Source organism: Elgaria multicarinata, chromosome 2, assembly GCF_023053635.1.
Source record: "Elgaria multicarinata webbii isolate HBS135686 ecotype San Diego chromosome 2, rElgMul1.1.pri, whole genome shotgun sequence".
Taxonomy (NCBI): domain Eukaryota; kingdom Metazoa; phylum Chordata; class Lepidosauria; order Squamata; family Anguidae; genus Elgaria; species Elgaria multicarinata.
Genome location: NC_086172.1, coordinates 40,377,061 through 40,399,019, shown reverse-complemented (window position 1 = coordinate 40,399,019; position 21,959 = coordinate 40,377,061). Strand labels below are relative to the sequence as shown.

At 47.3% G+C, this 21,959-nt stretch overlaps 2 protein-coding genes across 2 annotated transcripts; both read left to right on the top strand.

Moving 5' to 3' along the window:
* The first annotated feature begins 8,689 nt into the window (after positions 1 to 8,689).
* On the top strand, positions 8,690 to 10,289 carry HOXD12 (homeobox D12). Its single transcript, XM_063118305.1, has 2 exons — positions 8,690 to 9,347; positions 10,051 to 10,289. The coding sequence occupies exons 1-2, from the start codon at positions 8,690 to 8,692 to the stop codon at positions 10,287 to 10,289; spliced, it is 897 nt and encodes a 298-aa protein (XP_062974375.1).
* An 8,509-nt stretch (positions 10,290 to 18,798) lies between these two features.
* Positions 18,799 to 21,043, top strand: HOXD11 (homeobox D11). The gene is made up of 2 exons (XM_063118602.1): positions 18,799 to 19,791; positions 20,682 to 21,043. Exons 1-2 carry the CDS (start codon positions 18,987 to 18,989, stop codon positions 20,915 to 20,917), a joined length of 1,041 nt encoding a protein of 346 aa, XP_062974672.1. The 5' UTR covers positions 18,799 to 18,986; the 3' UTR covers positions 20,918 to 21,043.
* The last annotated feature ends 916 nt before the right edge of the window (positions 21,044 to 21,959 follow it).

The window sequence follows — 21,959 nt, the reverse complement described above, 5'->3', positions numbered from 1 at the left end:
CATATTGTCCATTGACCGCCAGTTCTGCTGAAGAAAACACACAGGGCCTGATCCAGCAAAAGCAGATGCAACTGATTCAAATAGGCGAGACATAAGCGTGTGTTTAAGACTACCATTCTTTGCACATTTCCTTTTGTGAGTAAACCCCATTGAGCCGAGGTATAAGTGACAAGCTCTGCCCTTGAAGTCAATGGGACAAAAGTACTCAACTTGGACTTATTCATTATTTTTCTATAAAATAGCTTCTCATCCTGGCCTGCGAATTCTTGTTTAACTGTTAACTTTTCTTTTTTTCACTTTCATCTCTGTCGAAAAGCTTGATCTTACAAGGTGTTAACAATTCCTACCTACACGCACCTCGGCCCTATTACTTCTAAACAATTCTGAATAAAGCATTTATTTTCAAAGACAAGTGTGGAATTAAAGGGCTTGTAAAGTTCTGTATATGTAAGAGCCATCTGATTGCTTGCTTGTTTGTTTGAATGCTGCTTTCGATTGTAGGACGCCCTTTAAAGGCATAAAAAGTAATGTATACACTAATTAAAAAGCTCCCTAAGAGTCCTGCTTAGAGACAAGAGAAATCTATTTTGAGAGAAGAAGGTGAGAAGGATTTTTCTTTCAGCCTTGCATGTATGTTGAAATTTAGATGACTCAGTTCATATAAGGATGTGAAATGCAAGTACTACATTTCAAGTGCCTTATTCCTGAATTTCAATCCATTACATTTTTCAGTTGTTCGAGGGCTCCCAAGATCTTTTTGAAAATCCACAATAGGCATTTTCCTCTCTCATTCTTTCCTCCCCTGCAGCTCTGAATGTTTGCTGCACTTCCTGAAGGTCTGATGGAATTAATGCAATCTCTCGTCCAATATTTTGGCCAGGGAAGTGTATAGAAAAATGTATAATAATTATTGAAAACATATAACTTCGCCTGATATGAGATATATTTTTCCTGAAATATCCAAAGAAAAAAATGCACCCAGGGATGATGAATATAAATAGCATAAGTATGGTTCATTAAACTTTATTATAAACACATACACACAAATATATATATATTATACCAAAGGTTACAACAGTAAAAAGTAATATAAATCAGATACAGCCTAAATTAAGCACTTTAAAGACAACTCGGGAGGTCTTTAGATGGATCGTGTCCATATCAAGTAGTAGTGGACGTGGTGAGGGGTAAGCATTCGTAGTGAAAGTAAAAACATGGCAGAGGAATTTCTTTCGCTGTTCTTTAACACAGACACGCTTTTTTACATTCTAAACAGCCAACTTTTAACGAAACAAATCTTTCTAACATTGTCATTAAAAAAAAAGCTCATGTAGATTTAGTTTTATTGCTATCTCGCTCTCATTTTTCATTTTATTTTATCTAGAAATCATTTGTTCGTCTCGTCAGTTTTCCTTCCTCCATCTAGATCCTACTCACAATTACTTGGAAGGAAGCGTCACAGAAGTCCAGGGAATTTACTTTCACATAAGTCTGCGCGGGGGGGGTGGGGGCTAAACGGACTTTCCCCTCAGCTACGGGGTTGCGGGTGGGGTACGGCTCTGACTGAAATAGGAACGGATCGCTGCGGCCCTAAAATCACTTCCTCCAGAATCATCCTGCAGAAGTCCCCGGGACGACTCCAGAGTAAGCAGAAGGCAACAACCTTTGCCTTAAGCTGCAAACTGGCTGTTGAATCAACATCCTCGAAGAGGTTCGCGCACCCTAGTCGTCTTTCCTCGTAAATGAACCCAGACTGCAGAAAACGCCAGATTTAATTACAAAAACCGAGGGAGGAGGAGGGGGTCCCCCCGCATCGCTAACGGGGTTAAATCGAGCCCATATATGAACGCTAGTAGAAAGCCAAGGACCCATTCCCAGGAGACGGTGCTGCAGCTACAGAGAGACGTGAAACTACAGCCCATAATACGCTCTCTCCACGGCAATTCCTTCGGCTGGAATATGATCAAACTAAGCCCTACAGTGTAAAAGCGAAACCATTGGGACCAACGCGAATAGGGCATCGCGGAAGTCCACCATCTTCTTGCGGTTCTTTGACCACATTGGCACCATTTCCTGGTCCTTGAAAGCTGGCCCAGGTCTTATTCTTCGGGGAGATGGCGTTTTGTGTTAAGTGCGCGGGTCGTTAGCACCTCATCACACCGAAAAAGCGCCTTAAAATGCTTGGTAGTTATCAACGGCTCGGGGATAATACGCTGGGACGGCGATTATACAAAGGCGGCCATCGCAGTTCCAAGGTCGCTCTTGGTTTCTTCCAGCAGCCGCTCTGCGAGGCTGCGCAATGTGTAGAGCAATACTGCCACCTGCTGGAGAAACCGCGTCATAGAGCTTGGAACCGTGGAGAGGAATCCCTGTCGCAACATTCCAGATATTGTACTCAGTTAATGAACAACTTTCATCTTATAATTGAAAGGTTATGCCAGTAAAGTGAAAGGGGGAAAGGGTAAAGATCTACTCCTTTGGAATGTTCGCTCTCGGTTTCCTCTTGGAATCATATTCTAAAAGACAATATTAATAAACACTCTTAACACCCAATTATGAGAATCTTTAATCTAAAGAAAGCCCAGCTGAGACAACCGAAGCTTTTAGGCAACCGTGCTTGAGAGGATTGAGATGGTTAAACATGATCCGGCTGTGATCTTAAGCAGTTTTGTTTTCATTAGAAAGTAAACTGGACTCCTTTACATGCATGGTGTTTACCTTGGGGGTTCCTGCCTAATTCTCCTATCTGGTTTTGGATGTTTTGCTGCTATTTACAACTATACTTAATGTTTCACTAATGTAGATGGTCCAAAAGCGAATCAATAAACTCTTTAGCCAGCAACCCAATAAAGAGTCCCAACAGTAAGTCCCATTGAACACTGTGAGGCTTACTTCTGAGTAGATATTATAGGACTACATGGTCAATTCTTTCTTCCTTTTTATTATTATTCTGAGTGGCTTAAGTAAAAGTTTATTGAAACTTCTGTTGACCCATAACAAATCATTAGAAGAGTGAGTCACTTGTCCTGGGAGCTGAGTCCATTGAGCACTGAATTTATTTATTTATTTATTGTATTTTGATACCACCCAAAAGCCAAAGCTCAGCTACCTGTGTGTATGGCACACACACACACACACACACACACACACACACACACACGCAAGAAAAGAAAAGAGCTCACCTTCTCTCCTCCTGAGTCTTAAGCACCCTGTATCTGACCCACTGAACTTGGAACCTAACTAATGGCTTTGGAACCAAAGTGTACTGATAGCATTGGGAAATATTTTCACACAAACTTTTCTGAGACCATACCTCAGGATTGATAGATGGAGCCTAAAAGTGAATACTAGGATCTAAACCCTATTGAATGAGATGGACTCTCAAGTATATGTGTCCAACTGCAGCCTAAGGTTGAAATCCTAGGGAATAAGGCCCTCCAAAGTCAGGGGATTCATTTCTCAGAAAATATGCGCTGGATTGCACGGAGCATCTATAATTCAATGCCCTATGATTTGGTAGTCAGTGACATAAAAAGCAATGTGATTTATTTCCTGGTAGATGTCATTGGGATCGGAGCTACTGATTTAGAAAAGGTGTTATAGTTTGCTATAAGAACCTCTGTTGGGCTATGCAAACCTACTTGTCATACAGGACTCTTCATCAGGCAGAACTGGAACTACCCAATTTTCATCTGTCTATGGGAGGATCTATTTGTACACACACTACTGGGGTAACCCGCCACTCGCAGCCCCACCCCCAGCCCACCATCTAATTTTTCTCTTTCCTTCCTCCCCACCCCTGTCTGCAAGTGTGTGTGTGTGTGTGTGTGTGTGTGTGTGTGTGTGTGTGTGAGAGAGAGAGAGAGAGAGAGAGAGAGAGAGAGAGAGACTGCAATCCTATGCACACATACCTGGGAGTAATACCAGTTACTGTGGAACACTAGCGGGGAGGCTGATATTGAGCTCATGTCCTACCATGGGCTTCCCAGAGACAGCTGGTTGGCCGCCATGTGAACAGAATGCTGGGCTAGGAAGGCCTTTGGTCTGATTCAACATGTGATCCAGAATTCTGCGAGAGTATGTTTAGTACTCCAGTACAGTACATTTTCCTGCTCTCCAAGTTCTCAAGCTTGGTGGAAGCAATTGGTTCTAAATTAGAGTTCCCTCGTGAAAGGCTTCATCAGTATCGTTTGATATAAATGCCAGGGGGAGCATCCAACTAAAAGTTAAGCAGCACTCTTAAATCTCATCAGTAAGAACTCTTAAGTCTCTCAACTCTCAACTATCGCTGTATCCCATTAATGAGAATTTGTAGGAAAGTGCTCAACTATACTTAAATCTTGTTCCCAACTCTGCAACAAAGGCATAGGCTGTAATGTTGGGTGACTGTTCTTAAATTTGATTAGCTGGAAGTTTATGCTTTAAGCAAGGGTGTACTGTGGAAGCATAAGACGGGTGTGTGCACACTCATGTATCCTTGTGAATCCTAATCTCATAGATAAGCAACACGGGCCTCTTATTGTTGGGAACGCATCGTAAATGCATTGCAGGGATCCATAAAGCTATGAACGCCAAACAGCCTTTGGCAGGAAGCGGCACTGACCTGAACGACCTTTGCAGTACATACCTATACCTGTCTACTCAGAGGCAAGTCGCCCTGGTTACTCCTGTGTAAATGTGCGTGGCACAGTAGGCCAAGACCACCACGTTTTGTGCATGGAATTGGGCTGTGACTGTGCTCATCCTTTGCAGTATGTCCCAGTGCTTAAGGTGTGCAATGCATGCAAAATACTGACGTTCTAAAGCTCTCGGGTAGATCCCTATCGAGGAGCGGAAGATGTGATCTGGCACGGAACCATTTCTTTTCAACGGCATCACATTCATGCCTGGACTTTGTGGAAACCAGGGTCAGGAACTTCTCCTGACTACTCGGTGAAACCTGCTGCAGCAAAGGCGAAGGCCCGAGTTAATAAGAGGCGCTCAATTGGTAGACATAAGTCAAACAATAATAATGAAACCGAGTGGTGAGCAATATCCTCCGGCGGTGCCTGTGTGGTCTTCCAGGATCATGTGGAGAATAATGATTTAAAGATTTCTTTCAAAGCCAAGAGATGTGGGGGTGGGTGGGAGTGGGGGGGGTTTCCCCCCCCTTTGGTGTTGTTTTGTGGTTCCTTGCAGGAACAGGGGGGTGGGTTGGCGGGACAGGATCGGGAAACTTTGCCATTAAAGTTAAGAGACAAGGGCCCGCGCGCCTCTCTGATCGCCAAGATAAAAACCCAAGCTTGAGAACAACGAGGAACGAGGAGAATTGTATCTTCTACGCTCACCCTATTAGGCCATTCCGAACGTCGCCAGGAAGAACCGACGGAGGCGCTCCCTGCCTCGGCCTGGAAGGGAGCGGGAGGGTGGAGGGCGGGCGCGGTGGAAGGCCGCGGGATTTACTTCTGAGTAAATATGCGAGGCCCGGCGCGCTGCGGCTGTGCTGAACGTTTGAAAGCCGTGGCCCTGGCGCCGGGATGGCTTCAGACAATCCGAAACAATCCGGGTGGGTTTAGTCGAAACGCCGGTTCCGTGGCAACCACATTCACTGGCCTGCCGAAAGGATTTTGAAGCCAATGTTAAACCTTGCGCAGGGGCTAGCCCAAGCCATTGTGGTGCCGAACGGGGCCCTCCTGCCTTCATGCGCTAAAGAAAAGGAAAGGAGAAACCTCCCCAAACACCAAGGCAACCAATAAGGCCCGAAACGTGTTGAGTCTGCCCGCAGCATCAGGAGACCCTGGCTCCCCCATCCTCCCGTCGCAAGGATCTCGGTTTCGAATGGATCCACACAGCGCACCGAACAGACCCCGTGAAACCCGAAGTGCTGGGGCCTTCTTTTCTAGAGTCCCTTTGAGTTGAGTGGCATAGGATGACTGTCCCGCCGGCGGCAAGGTGGGCTCTCTTGTCCTTGCCAGTGGCATTCAGGACTTCCGAGGCCAGTCTTCTCGTCCCAGAGTTCACCATGCTGAAATTTTAACCCGAAGAGTCTCCTGGCAAAGGTGGTTGCAAGTGGAATTTAAGAAGCTGTCCAAAGCAAACCTGCTTTGTGTTAAGGAGCCGGTCACACGAAAACGCTTCCCTTTCTTATTTTTTTTAAAAAATGTATTATTAATCATATTAATATTGCTAAGATCCCTTGTATTGTGATGGTCTCTGCTTAAAAGGACTAATTAATAAGGCGCTGGCATGGCCTGAGTACAATCGTCCGTCTGGCGCAAACTTGGGTACAGTCCATAGAGTCATTAGCAGCGCAGTCCTTACACGTGTCTACTCAGAAGTAAGCCCCATTGAGTTCAATGTATCTTACTTCCAGGTAAGAATGCATAGGATTGGGGCCTTAATCAATTTACTTCGGTTGTGGGTGGGTATGAAGGAGCAGACAGAGATTTGCTGCCTTTTTCAAGGCTTTGGCAAGAAAGTCTGTCTCTCTTTCTCTCTCTCCCTCTCTCCCCCCCCCCCACCATTTTTATTGGCTTTGTCCGCAAAGGGAAATCAGCCCAAAGGTCTTTCCCATTTCCCCGCTGAACAGACAGACTTTCCCAATTCTTGAGGGTGGAGGGTGGGGGTAGAATTGCCATGGAAATTAGTATAATCATTTAGGGGGGGGTCATTACTGAAGGCTCGCGATAGCCGTTGTTATCCGTCCTCTATTTGCCAAACCATTTAACCTTTTCCTCGTTACTAGCAGTAAGTCGCTTTCTGAACAAGCAGGCCCCGGTCTTGACCGAAATCGCCCCTCTACTGCTGTAGTCTTTTAGAAACTACGGCTGCAATCTTGGGCACACACTTACCAGGGTGCAAACCCCAGTGAAAACCAGGGGATTTACTTCTGTGTAGCTACAGATACGCTGCTTTCTCGTCTGCAAGTCAATCGCAACGGAAACCCAGGAGGGGTAGGGGAGGCTTCCAACTAAAGCCCCAAGAGAGCTAAGTACGTTGTGCTGATGGCCCTGGGTCTGTGTTTCAGTATAATGACTTTCTGGGAATTGTGATTTTTTAAAGGCAGATTTGGAAGGATATTTTAAAAATTAAAACAAAGCACATCCAGCTTATTCTAACGAATGATGCCCAATGAGACAGGGAAATGACCATACACCACTTTTAATGGAAATCCTAATACAAAGAGGTGAAAAGTTGCCATTTTAAGTAGGGAGGAATCTCCATCCTACGGTGCAATGCTATATGTATCTCCAGTGAACCCCATTAAGTTCAATGGGGCTTACTCCTAGATAAAACGGGGGTATAAAGGGATTGTAGCCAAAGTATAACGGTTAGGATTTGTAATTTCCGTCTACCTTGTTCCTAAGGATGCAGGAATAAGTTTCACTCAAATAAGTAGGACTTATTTCCTCCTAATGAGTTCGGAATGGGGTGATTTTCTTTAGACGGACAGAGAGCTAGATGTTGCATATGCATGTATGCAGAATACAGGTAGCATGGATTTATATGTATTATACACTTGTGATATATGTAATACATAAATCGTAAGATATGCAAACTATAAAAATGGTTCATTCACATGCAGTCTCTGCCACATAAGGACTGTTGCGATCGCATTTGTCTGGCCGGGTAGTGCCTGCAATTCCTCTGGGAGCGAGCCTCATTCAAGACACAACGTCTTACTTTTGAGAAAACATGCATAAGATCGCACTGCACATTTATGTTTACACCAGGACATTTGAGTCAAGTTCAAAACCCTCATTGATTCGGACCCCCATTAATTTTGCTTAGTGCACCTTCAGGGACAAATGGAGATGCAGAATTTCACTTACTGCAAACTCACAATAAAAAGAGATCCAGAGTTCCACTTAGTGTACAATTCACAATAAATAGAGATGCAGAATTTCACTTATGGCAAACTCACACTAAATAAAGATGCAGAATTCTGCTTATGCACATCTCAAATAGAGTTTTGAGCACAAATCATACAGCGATGGCCTTGCCCATTTCTGTGTATGTTATTGGCACCCATTTTATACAATGTTCGTATTATCATTGCTCTGGGTATATACGAGCGTGTGAGCTTGTATACCAGGGGAGGACATAGACACGCAGCCAGTCAGTCAAACACATACACCTTTTTATACCTCCCAGTAGCCAAAGCTCCCTTTTTATACAGCTCTTTCTATCTCTAAAGGCTTGCAGATCAGAAAGACTTAACTAACTCATGGAAGTGTTAGGCATCAAGAGGGAAGCCATGATGGAAGCAGAAATTCAGAACCAATCTTAATCGAGACTGACAAGGGAGGGAGCAGGAAGCGGCTCTGCAGGTTGAAGTCTTGAAAAGGGGGGGAAGTGGAGGGGGGGTCTTCTAAAACGTTGCCACCAGGGCATTCCCCGTCCAGTTGCCCTCGGTGTTCCATGACTGGAGACTATCCTTTCCTCTTCCACCCCCCACCTCCCCCCACCTTCCTCTTCCTCCTCCTCCTCCTCCTCTTCTTCCTCCTCCTTCTGCTGCATGCCTCGGGCCTCTCTCCGGATTTCGTGAAGTTCTCCTGCTACCTTGGCTGCTGGCGGCGATGCAGGATATGCTGGGCTTTGAAGAACAGGCGTCGGCGGGCGAAGGAGCCGGCCTCGTCCGGGCATCTCAGGCGCTTGGGCTCGATCCCCGGTTCTAATGCAAGACCGACGTGAATCCGCTGCCTTGGAGATGGGCGAGCGGAGTCTCTGCCGGCCCGGTTACGTGGGGTCCCTCTTGAACTTGCCCTCGGCGGCGGCGGCGGCGGCGGCAGCAGCGGCGGACTCCTTCTATTTCCCCACCCTGCGGGCGAATGGGGCCCCTCAGCTGGCGGCCTCTTTGCCCGGCCTCGCCTACCCGAGGAACTCCCTGGCCTGGCCTTGCGCCACGTCGTGCCCGGCTCAGCCGCCGGCCGGCCCGGCATTCAGCAGCCCCTCGCAGCCTCCGCCTTACCTCACGGCGGCGGCAGCGGCGGCGGCGGCCTCCCTCCCCAGCAGCAAAGGGCCCTTCGACGGCCACCCCAAGTACTACGCCCACGAAGCCGCTCCCAAGCCCGACCAGAGGGGGCTGCGGCGGCAGCAACAGCAGCCCGGCAGCCGGGAAGCCGCCTTGGCCAACGAGCCCGGCCGGATGACGCCGCCGTCGATGCTGCTGCTGCCTCAAGCCAAAGCGCTCAAGTACGAGCCCCGGAGGCGTTTGCCAGGCGCGCCCTCGGCGCCTCTCCTGGACGCGGATCCGGGCTGTGCCCCGAGCTTTAAGGAGGACCTGAAGCTCGCCGTCAACTTGAACCTGACACTGCCGCCGCCGGCAGCAGCAGCCCAGCTCAGCCTCAGAGCTTCCCTGCAGGACGGTATGCCTTAAATCTATGTCAGCCCCCGAGCCAATCAATCCCAAGCCCCGGCTTCTGACGAGGCCAGGATGACACCGGCCCCCGCCCCCACAGCCGTTTCCACGGGGATCCAGGCTGCAGGATCACCAGGCAGTCAGCCCCAGGACACGCTCAGCGGGGCTTACTTCCGAGTAAAGCGCGTTCAGGCTGGCCGGCGTGTCCCCCTCAGTTCATGGCGACGGGCTTCGAAGGCAGCTTTCCCCAACCTGGTGCCCTCCAGATGTTTCGCACGACAACTCCCATCATTCCCGATCCTTGGCCGTGCTGGCTGGTGCTGGTGGGTGTTGTAGCCCAAAAGGCCTGGCAAGGCACCAGGGTGGCGGGAGCTGTTCTAAAGACATACAGGTTGAGACCGCAGAACCACGATTGGATCCCTGTATATGTTTACTCGGGAGAAAGTCCTGCTGAGTTCAGTAGGATCTGCCCCCGAAAGAAGCGCATTCAGTGTCGCAGCCAATCGCTGCACCGGGCCAAATTGGGTCACCCGCTTTGATCTTCTTCCGAACCCGCTTTCCCCAAGGAGGCTGTCCCTCCCCCCACCCCAACCCCACCTCCTGGCCCAAAGCGGCTCCTCCTGGGCTAGTGCCTGGCTCCTGGAAGGCCGACTCGATTCAAAGCCGAACAACCCTCTCGCCTTGTGTGTGTGTGTGTGTGTGTGTTGCAGGTTTGCCTTGGTGCCCTACGCAAGGGAGGTCGAGAAAGAAGCGGAAACCTTACACAAAACAACAGATCACCGAACTGGAGAGCGAATTCCTCCTCAACGAGTTTATTAATCGACAGAAGAGGAAAGAGCTGTCCAACAGACTGAATCTCAGCGACCAGCAAGTGAAGATTTGGTTCCAGAACCGACGGATGAAAAAGAAACGGGCGCTCTTGCGCGAGCAGGCGCTCTCCCTCTACTAAGAGACACCGCCGAGGTGGGGTGGGGGTCGAGGTTTGCGGGGGGGGTGTCTTCCTTCCTGTTAATCATGAACTTGCCTCTGGAGTTGTTACCTACCTCTGGACTGCAGAGGAGCAGCAACAACAAAAAACGATTCCGGGAGAAAGCGCAAGGCAGGACCTGGTGGGTGGGGCAGTTTTGAAAGGGCTCCAGTCCAAACGATCAGATCTCCCTCATAAACCATTTGGGGCTTTGTAAACGGGCAAAACTCTTCCTCCTTAGCTGAAAGGAGTAGGAAAATAAGAGAAATGAGGCTGCTGCAATCCTATGCACACCTACTTTGGAGTAAGCGCCATTGAACTCTGTGGTGCTGACTTCTGAGTAGACATGGATTTACCTCCGGATTCTATCTTTGGTCTGGGAGAGCAAAGGCGCAGAGCTCAAATCTGCTGCCTCCAACTGCCTAGAAATACCCCTTTTGCCAAAGGATCATGTTGGCCCTGTTCAGAAGACACCTTAAACCACGGCTTTAACCACAGTGAATAAGGCAGAAAGGTTTAAGGTGTCTTCTGAACAGGGCCACTGTGTGACACGGGTTTGATAGGAGATGCCCTAAAATAGTGCCATTGTCACTTAATCCAGGTGGTTTGCAGGTGTGTGTGTGTGAGAGAGAGAAAGAGGTAATTAACAACAACATAATCTATATAGTCCACTTCATCAGAGTCATGTGATGTAGCGGACTGTAGTCCATGAAAGATTGTGCTAAAATCAATGTATTTGATGTTAAGGTTCCATACGACTGTGTTGTTGTTGTTGTTTTGCTGCAATAGACTAACACTGCTACCCTTAGCAAAAAAAGAAACGACCAAACTTCTTTTTAAAAAAAGCACAAATATTTTTAATAATAATAATAATAATAATAATAATAATAATAATAATAATAATAATAATAATAATATTTCTTCGTCTTTTAAAAATCTGCCCTCATTGCAACAAAGGCAGGTGACCTTTCAGTCAAGGTTTGGCTTTAATCTGCTTCCATTACTTCGCAACAGCATCCAAGAGTTTTCCACGCCTTGCCTGCGCCTTGAATATGAGCAACGGACCTCTGAGATTGGTTTTCAATTGCTCCAGCGAATCTCCCTTCTAGCAGAGCCCTGGTTGTGACTTAAAACAAGAGAGGGGGGTGGGGGAAGGCTTTTCTACCGTCACTCGCCATTGAAGGTTAAACTTCCACTCCTTCTCCTGGAGTGGAAGGTAGAACTTCAGTAGAGACCCTTCAGATGTATTGGACTACAATCCCCATGCTGGCTGAGGATAATGGAAGTTGCAGTCTGACACATCTGGAGGGCGATAGGTTGGGGAGGGCTAGGGCGGCAGATGGCGAACACGCCTGTGTTTCTCCCAGCACTCAAGCAGAAGCTCCCAGGATCCCAGCGTAGGTTTGTTTGCTCAGAAGCAAGAAGCCCCTTCGAATGAGAAACACGCGTGGGATTCGGCTGCAGTGAGCCAGCCCAGATCCCTCGAATATTATCTGCCGACACAAATGCTGTCTCGCTGAAGCTTCGTGGCATCCATGGAACTCACGAATACATTTTGCGAGGCTGGGGATCGGATCTGCACAGGATGCAAGGTGGTGGTGGTGGTGGTGGTGGTGGTGGGGAGGGCAGATAAAGGCCCTTTGCCTAATGGGACCCGTTGAAGGGGTCTTTGTCCCCTTGTGAACTACGAACCTCTTTTCCACTGCTGCTTTTGGCGTCTGTTCCCAAAACTAGGCCTTTTCCTTCGAGTCCAAGTGCAGCCGGTTCTCGTCCCTTTGTTTTGTCAGGAGGAGACTCAAAGATCCCTGGCTGCTGTGTTGTGTCTGTATGTGGCGTGTCTTCCATTGAACAACAACCAACCACCACCACCACACACACTGCCAAAAGCGAATCCTCCCCCCCCCCCCGTCTGCCAAGAGGGTCGCGCCATTTGTTTCTCTGCAAATTGCCTCTAGGTTTCATTGCTGCCCTTGGCTCTGCGCTCTCTCTCCCTGCTTCCAGCATTCCCTCGTGCTTAGCTTGACTTTGGCCTTGCCCAAAACCTACATGCAAAATAAAAGAGGAATGGCACAAAAGAATCAAGGATGCGACTCAATCGGAACGTCCTCTAGGCTCAGGGTCGCCTCTCTCTGTGTGTCTCTCTCCAACGCCACCTCCAAATTAGGACCTTAAAGCAGAATTGGCCAAAAATTTGGCTGGGGATGGAATTCCTTTACATCTTTATTCCAGGCACACAGAAACCAACGAGGATTCATAGCCACGCGGTTCTGGTAGATATTCTAATTCATCTGGCGATCTTGTAGACAATTCTGTCTCCTTTTCTGAGAGGAGCAGAACGATTAAGCGTGTTTTGCAAAGTAAACTCCTCTAATCAAAAATAGCCTTTTTGCTAAAGAGAAAAGCAGTGTTCAAATAATAACATTTGAGCGTGAATTATTTTGATGCTTTCCACTCCTAAAATGGGAATTTGTCTTCATAATCTGTGAACAGGGGAGAAATTAAAATGGAATTTATGTTTAATCTCACAATGGTGAGGGTTAATGGTAACATTCAATTTAATTTCACATTTTAAACCCAGCTCAATACGTTTCTTAAATATGGTTTTGTGATTATATGATCTAATAATTGTGATTATATAATCTAATAATTATAATAACTTCAGACATGAAAACAGTTTCTATAGTTTAAGGAGGAATTATAATGTTGGTACTATAAAAGTTCAGTCTGTTGCCTTAAAAATTTATCTAAAAATCCCATTGTTCTGATCAGAAAAATGAGTCTGATGATAAACGATTTTTAAACAGGTGAAAGCAGTTGGAGAGAATGAAATAGAAGAAAAGATTTTCATTTCTTGTCATTACTATATGATAAATATTCCATGATTCTTCAGAATGTATAAAAAGCTAGGCCTGGAAGTTGATGGATATATTTTTCAAGGATATGGTGAAGGCAACTGGTAAATAAAAGTGGACTAATTTAGTCTCCATTCTCTACTACAACATTTTCTCTTCCACAATTAAGGACACACGCTAATCAAAGCTAGTAAGAAAGAGTCTTGTGACACTTTAAAGACTAAAATTTTTTATCAAGGGTGTATTTTTTTTAAAAAAATGGTGGAAACTAGCAAATAAATGTTTAAAAGTTTGAATTTATTGAAACCAATAATACAAACAAATCTCACTTGCTTTCCTATTAAGTTTCTTCTCCATAACATCAATGGAAGGTCTATTGAATAATATTACTGTCCAAAAAAGTGCAGCAAAAAAAAAAAGCCTGGTTTTATGCCTCTTCTTTACCCCTTTTTTCTTTCTTTCTTTCTTTTCTTTTCTTTTCTTTTCTTTTTGCTTTCCCCATTTACCTTCTCTTTTGCTGGCTTCTTTCAAACATTCAGTTATTTTCTATGGCAATACTGGACCTTACCCGTTGAAAATGTAGAAATGACAATGCACTGTTTATTAAGTTCAATTACTGTGCAATTGTGGATTATTGTCGACCTCCAGTATTTATCGATGTAATATGAAATAAAGTGAGAGGGGGAGGAAGAGAGAAATTATTTCTAGTATGTACATGTAGTCACTACATTACAGTGTATCCATGTATTATTATTATTATTATTATTATTATTATTATTATTATTATTTTAAAAAACTAGGTTAGCAGATGAACGGTCTTTATGTATTTAAAAAATTGATAATTTTGAAGGGTTCAAACACACAATAAATACAGAGACAGGTAAACTACTGCACACATATATAGCTGTTTCCCATAACTATACTGCTATGATACTACTCGCTTCTTGGTGTAGCTACTAGAGGTATGTCTAAATTAAACATAACTGTATATGTAACTGTAGTTAGGTTGAAGGCAATCTGGAGATAGAGACAGATAGACATATACAGATATGTATCTATAGGGCAGGGAGAAGTCACCCTCTCCCATTGTTATGGTTGGTTTGTAACTGTGAACAATCAGGAATCGTTTTAACAAAACATAAAACTCTATTCTATGGAATGCCATATATAAACATACATGAATCCATATAGCTACATATCCCGTGTGTGTGTGCGCGCGTGTGTGCGTGCGTGCGTGTATGCTTGCCCACACGCTGTTGGAATCCATGGGAAAACCCTCCCCACCTTCATGAATGTTGAATACTTTTGCACTCCGTTTTCAATATAGCAAATATATTTATTTGGAAGTAAATGCTCTTAAAGCTCGATCGAACACGTGTTTACTCAGACGTAAGCCCCATTAGAGTCAGTAGAGCTTCATTCCAGATGCGAGGGATCGCAGTGCTGAACTGCATTGGAACTTGACCCTGAGTTAAAAAAAATAAAAATATCTCGCCTCACGTCCCCTATCTTTTCTGACCAAAAGCACAAACGTGGTGATGTTCGTGTGTGTGTGTGTGTGTGTGTGTGTGTGTGTGTGAGAGAGAGAGAGAGAGAGAGAGAGAGAGAGAGAGAGAGAGAGATGCATAGATAATGTGCTTTCTTTCTCTCACCCAGATTCTCCCACACACAAAAACACGCCCAGCCATGATCGCGCGGCTTCATGAGGGACGGACACACACACACACACACACACACACACACACACACACACACACACACACACGTGTACATACATCTTCTTCCTGGAGTTAATCCCAAATGCGCATCCTGTTGGCGTCGGGGACCGGCCCTTCCCTCTGATAGGCTAAGCCGGCGCGCTTTGGCGATGCCTGCGAGTTTGATAAGGCAAAAGGACCGTCCCTCTGATTGTTTTAAATGGCTCCAGGCGCTTTTGTGTTTCCGAAAAGAGCATAAATAATTAAAGTTTGGCAGGGAGGAAAAGCTTTCTTGCAGAACTGTAGTGGCAATAAATGAAATGACTCAGAATCGCTTCTCCAGTCAGTTTTTACGAGAGCCTGCCAGACAGTGTCTGTTCACGTTCTCCAGATACTAGGGGCGCCATAACAAAGTTAAGGTCAAGTTAGTGTCTTATCTTGGGTGGCACAAAAATACCGCACCTTCTCCGGCTGGACCAGGCGTATTTTTACTCTCTCTCTCTCTCTCTCTCTCTCTCTCTCTCTCTCTCTCTGTCTTCCCCTCCGAATGCTCCGCGCCTCATCCTAATTTTCCACGGGGGCTTTTTTGGGATGTCAATGGCAGCAGAAGACCGGCTCCGTCGAGGAGGCAAGGACTGCGGCAGACCTTACAAGACGCCGAACGGTAAAGTCTCATCGGATGATGTTGCTGTTGCGCATTGCCAGGGCTTGTTTGTTTTACATGCGAAGGCAGCAGACAGAATAGGGGATCTGTATTGTGGGAGGTCGTGCACATATACTGAAAAGCCCCGAATTCTATTCGCGGAAGGATTGGCCAAGCAGAGAAAACCAGATTCCTCTCGTTTTGCCAGCGAAACCCCAATTCGCGTTCGTTTAAGAGGCATTTCCAGGATGTGAGTGGTCCTTTGTGGTTTGCAAGCATAGTGGAGGGTTTACCCATCCACCCGGCTCTTGCCTGCATTAACAAATGGAGGGTCGCGTCCTTGAACTTGAAATGGTGGGAATTGGTGGACGCCTATCGAAATACATAGTTGATTTGAGGAGGTTCTGCAAAGGAGAGGTAGCCCCAGGATGCTGGTTTTTAGCTTTATGTTGGTTTCCTCTGGTCTGGTTTCTGGGAGGGGGAGGGGGCGAGAAGGAGAAAGAATGGCGTTGGAAGGGTCTGTTGTCCTACAGGACCCTTCCTTGCGTGGTCTGGATAGACACCATCCAAACGAATGTCTTTTCTCGGTTCCATTGCGACAGGAGGCACAGGGGCCATTTTAGCTGCGCAGTCAAGGTTTGGGAGGGAGGGAGCCCAGGCACTGCAGCAAAAGCAAAAAAACGAAAACAAGCCATGAATGAGCACTCCAAAGGAAGGAGGTGACACTGAGTTTCTTTCCTTGTTATGGGTGGGCTGGCTGGTGGAAGATCCAAACTGATGCCTTTCTTTGATCTGAGCTTGGTGGGGTTACGTTGATGGCGCCGTACAAGCCAGCAAGGCAACCATGTTCCAGTGGTAGACCCTTTAAGGAGGTCTGGCTAGTCTTTGGGCGTGTGATCGTTTCCCTCCTTCCTTTTCGAAACCAGGAAAGGAGGCTTAGATTCGGAATTCGGTTGGGCTAGGCTTAGAGGCGAAAGTATCTTGCAAGCAACAATGTTGTGCGTTCTGGGCTTCCTTCCTAGAGTTGAGAACAAAACATGGTGCGTTGGTCACTTCGGATGCCAATGCAAATGCACTCCCCCCCACCCCCGCATTGCAACTGCATACAATATACTGGGTCATTCTCGATTGATCTGCTACAGCAAACGATGCCATTTTTTTATATGTTGATTCACTCGATATAATTACTATATTGTAATTAATATAATCTTTTGTTCTCGCTTCCTCTTCGTGTATGTGTTTATCCTGGATTTTCATGCATACATTTTAAACTGCAACTCCGCATATTTAATCAACCAGGAAGCCTATTGATTTCAATACTTTCAGAGCAGTGTAACTATGAGCGTGGCTGCAACCGTCAAGTTTAATCCTCAGTCAAGAATTCGCTGTGTAGGACGTTTCAAGGTTGCGCAGAGAATGTTCCGTTTTTCTTCTTTCCTCTTGAAGTTCACGTATGTGGGCCTGAAAGCCACCTTTTCCTTTCTTTTCTTTTCTTTCCTTTCCTTTTCTTTTCTCCCACCCGCTTTCCTGGATACTGTTCACAAAATAAGAGTAAAAAGATACCCTGTTGTAGTGTCAGTATCCTGGATAATAAAATAAAACATCTTGTCTTGTTTTGTTTTATATTATTTTATTAACAGTATACTGCAGCTGGGGGTGGCAGAGAAAGGAACTTGGATTATCAGATTGTTGTCTTTAGAAAGATGTGCTGTTTGGCACCAAGTGTGTTTTCGATTGAGAGGCGAGGCGAAGTCTTGGGGTTAAACTTGACATTGTACTATAGCAGGGGTAGGAGAAAGAATCGGCCTTCCAGAGAGGAGACGTCTTAATGTAACCTGTTGTCAGAAGGAATTTGTCTGTTTTTGCTCGCTTGGACGTTCTAGATGTGTATTCTTACTGACCTATTTTTGTAGCTTTTTCCATGCGCCTTGAACGTCTAGTAGAAGCAGCAGCAGCAGGGCGAGGGAAGAGTGAGTGGGAAATGATGAAACCTTTTCAAATACACAGCTGTGAGGCCAAAGTAGAACGTATGGTTTCTGCGATTTAAAATAATCCCCAAATACTCTGTCTTTCCCGACCCTTCCCCTTCAAATGACATTGATGATCACTCCCCGGTGTGTATGTAGTGATCAGATCTTCGGCTTTCAGAAGCCAAACGCTCTGCTTTTTTGTTTAGTAAGCCCCACCCTAAGATGTCTGATATTATGGTGTCGTATTCTGCCAGTCCAAATGTGCTCATGAAGGATCTCCATTTGGTGAAAGAGAGTAGTGATGCTCGGGTCTAATCCCCTTTCTACCTCCCTGACTCTCTCTCTCTCTCTCTCTCTCTCTCTCTCTCTCTCTCTCTCTCTCTCTCTCTCTCTCTCTCTCTCTCTTTCACCCCCACCCCAAATTGTACAGTGTTTGTAATTTAGGAAAAGAAAGAGGAAAATAAGGCAATTGCACTGGAGAGTTGGAAGATGAAAAACAAAAACATAAAAACAAACGGGTTTTCAAACCAAACAGGGAAACCCTCGGTGTCTGGGAGCAAATGCCTTTGGGTTGTGAGGACGTTGAGAAAGGTCTTCGTTTTGCTCCATGAACGTTGGTCAACTAGCCATGGTGTGTGTGTGTGTGTGTGTGTGTGTGAGAGAGAGAGAGAGAGAGAGAGAGAGAGAGAGAGAGAGGTGGGGTGGGTGGGGTGAGAGCGAGAGCGCAGCCATAAGCCAGGAGATGTTATTTCTTATAAGGAAGGAGGCTGCCTTAATCATGGCAAATGTTGGAGGTGGCCTTGAGAAGCGGGAAAGGGAGAAGAGCTCCGCTGCCTGGGACCTTCCTGGCCCTTAAGGCTTCCTGGCTGCATTTCCGGTGACTGCTTAGTTCTAAACCTACACAAGCAAACAGGATTCCTAGTTGTGACTGAAAAGAGGGGATCCCGGTGGCACAAGCTTTGTGCTCCTTTTCTCCCGCACCACCTCTCCGCCTGCCTTGGACGATCCTGCGCGGAGGACCCCGGGGCGTTTGGAGCAGTGTGTGCCTAGGAATCGGGGCAGGGGTGGCATTCCCAGGTGACTCCCCTCCCGACCTAGAGCTCATCATCTCTCCTGGCTGAGAAAGGGGGAGTTAAAGGGGCGAGAGGAGGAGGGGAAGGAGGAGTGGGTGGGTGGGTGGGTGTGCGGGTGGGGGGGGGGAGAGGAAGAGAGCTGGAAATGGTCTATTTGTCCAAACGTGCGCCTGGTGTGCGCGCGTGTGCACGTGAACTGGGAAGCTCAACCTGGAAAGGCTTCTGGAGAGCACCTTTGGCGAAGGCGAGCAGGCAGGCGAGGGGAAGCTGATCTCGATATCGAGACATTTCTCCCTCGCCCCCCCGTCACGTGACATAATTACCACTCGAATCAATCAAGATGAATTGCACGTCAGCACGCGGTGGGATTCTTTCCCCCTTCTGCGGGGCTGCTCCTGCCCAAAGCCTCTCCTCGTGCAGCTAGATGGGGATTCTGGGGCTCCCATGCGCCCGGCTTGGCTGCTGCTGCTGCCTGCTCGCGATCGCCCGAAGGCAGCGGCAGCAGCAGCAGCAGCAGCAGGAAGGAGGGGAGACATGAGCGACTTTGACGATTGCGGCAGCCACGGGGCCTCCAGCATGTACCTCCCCGGGTGTGCCGCCGCCGCCGCCGCCGCCGCCTATTACGTGTCCCCCTCGGATTTCTCCAGCAAGAGCCCGTTCCTGCCCCAGTCGCCTTCCTGTCAAATGACTTTCCCCTACGCCTCCAACCTGCCTCCCCATGTGCAACCGGTGCGCGAAGTGGCGGCGTTCCGGGACTACGCGGGCGGCGGCGGCGGCGGCGGCGGCGGGGGAGGCGGCGGCGCCGGCGGGGGCGGCAAGTGGCCCTACCGGGGCAGCTACGCGCCCAGCTACTACGACGAGGTGATGCACGCCAGGGACTTCCTGCCGCCGGCCTCCCGCAGGAGCGACGTGCTCTTCAAGAGCGACCCCGCGTGCGGCGCCCACCACGGGGCCGCGGCCGCCGCTGCCGCCGCCGCCGCCGCCGCCGCCGCCAACTTCTACGGCGCGGTGGGCAGGAACGGCATCCTCCCGCAAGGCTTCGACCAGTTTTACGAGACGTCCAACGGCGGAGGGGCACCGTACCCGGAGCAGCCGCCACAGGGCGACAAGGGCGACGACCTCAAGCCCCCGAGCAGCGCCTGCAGCAAGAGCTCGCCCCTGCCCAGCCAAGAGCAGAAAGTGGCGAGCGAGGGCGGCGCGGCGGGGTCCCCTTCGGGGCAGGCCGGGCCCGAGAAGAGCAACAGTGCAGGTAAGGAAGAGGCATCGGTCGCTTTTTCTTTCTTTGGACGGGAGCTGTGTGGATGCCCAACACTGAGAAAAGAGAGAGAGAGACAGAGAGAGAGAGAGAGAGAGAGACAGAGAGAGAGAGAGAGAGAGAGAGAGAGAGAGAGAGAGAGAGAGAGAGAGCGCACCAGGGCCACCACTTTGTCAAGCCCGAGGGTGTTTTTTTCTCTCCCTTTTTTTTATGTGCGATTTTATAAGCATCCAAAGGGCTTTTATATATCCTATAAGGGTTCCTTTGCCGTTGTAAACCGTGTTTACGATAGGAAACCCATTGAGGTGGGCTTAAAGGTATTCTTGGAGGAGGATATTAATTGTGACGAAATGGTTGATTGGGAGGCGGGCGGGCGGGGTGTGTGTGTTTGCCATGTGTTGCGGGAGGCGTTCCGAGCGATTGAAAGAAATTCAAATAATTGCTTTCCTTGTGAAATGGGCGTCCTGTCCTGTTGGGTTTGTGGGGGGTGATCTTTAGAGAGAAGTCGGATTCTTCCCCAAGGCATTTCCCTGCAAAATGAGACCATCTGAATGATCTTGGGGGACCTTTTGGAGCCGAGTTTCAAACCATTCGAAACACCTTTCTCTTAGGGGTGTATCTTTCAAGGAGAATGTGGGACTGCGTTTCTTTTGTTTTTTCATTTTATTTTCCCTTCCCAAACCACTTTACCAAAGTTATCTCGAGTGAGAGGGGGAGGGGGAGACTTCGTGGGTCCTCTCGGAGCTTTTGGGGAAGAAGGAGTCAGTTTTAAAGGGATAAAGGTGGAGGCCAGTGCACGCCCTTATTCTTGAAGTTGTTTGAGTGAGTCCACTTCCGTCAGGTGCGTTCTCCTTCTTCTTTGCCTTCTTTTCTGAATTTTTCAGCACTTCCCCAGCGGTCCCGGAAAAAGAGATGCCCTTACACCAAATACCAGATCAGAGAACTGGAACGGGAGTTTTTCTTCAACGTGTACATAAACAAGGAGAAAAGACTCCAGTTGTCTAGAATGCTGAACCTCACGGATCGACAAGTTAAAATATGGTTCCAAAATCGACGGATGAAAGAAAAGAAACTGAACAGGGATCGTCTGCAATATTTTACGGGGAACCCCTTGTTTTGAGAGGACAAACGGGGAGGGGGGGAGAGAGGCGGGCAAGGCAGGAAAGGTCCCCCTTTCCGTCCAACCTGTCATCTGATTGCAAACATCAAGAGGTTTACAGGACATCCGCCCTGCGGACAAAGCAAGTTTCTTTTCTTCTTCTTCTTTTTCCCTTCGGTGTTCAACAACTCTGGTTCTTTCCAACCTCTCTTGTCTACACGAAGCCTCAGGGGGCTTGGCGGAGCAGAATCGTCCTAAGGGGAAATAGGGTAAATCCAACAGTCCATTCTAACGTTGTTGTTGTTGTTGTTGTTGCTGTTGTTGTTGTTGTTGTTGTGCTGCTGTTACGTGTGCTTTTTTAAAAAAAGAAAAAGAAAGAAAGAAAAAAGAAAAACCACCCATGGTGTTGCTCCTCCCCACCCCCTTTTCATGGTTGAGGCCAGTGGACCTGAAATGTAGTTTCAAAAGAAGCACATTGATCCACCATGTTTGCTCTCCGTTCTCCTCCTGTTGGTTCTGAGATGGGATTATCCTTCTCTCCCATTTTGTTGAAAAGGTGGTGATGTGCATTGGATATATAACTATACACTTTCTATTGCCATATAAAAGCATGGGACACTGTCTTGTTCATGTGAATAAATGGTTGCTAGTAAAGTTGAAGTTGTACCTTCCGTGTGCATTATCTGTAAGGCCATCTCTGAAGAATCACAACCTTGTCCCTGCTGGTGCCAAGTGAAATTGACGAATAGCGGCCTCCATTATTCCCCATACATTTTCAAGAAGAACCCATTACTTTGTGCTTCTTAACTTTAATAACCCTTACACAGGGATAAATTCCACTGCAACTTTACCCACTTTTTAGAGCAAGCTTTAAAAGTACCAGTATGATCCATCCCAAAGTAAGCATATTTAAGTCCCATTTCAAACTGGGGCGGTTAAACATGCACATAGAACCATCCCATTGTAATCAATGACAATTAAAATGGTTTGACTCTGTTTGGATCATACCTTAAGAAAAGGGCTTATTAAAATAATCTGATCAGAGTTCCAGTGTATAAAATCC

Coding starts and splice junctions, on each gene's coding strand:
- HOXD12 (XM_063118305.1), top strand. CDS start 8,690: ATGGGCGAGCGGAGTCTCTGCCGGCCCGGTTACGTGGGGTCCCTCTTG. Junction 9,348..10,050: donor CAGAGCTTCCCTGCAGGACG/GTATGCCTTAAA, acceptor TGTGTGTTGCAG/GTTTGCCTTGGTGCCCTACG.
- HOXD11 (XM_063118602.1), top strand. CDS start 18,987: ATGCGCCCGGCTTGGCTGCTGCTGCTGCCTGCTCGCGATCGCCCGAAG. Junction 19,792..20,681: donor CGAGAAGAGCAACAGTGCAG/GTAAGGAAGAGG, acceptor TGAATTTTTCAG/CACTTCCCCAGCGGTCCCGG.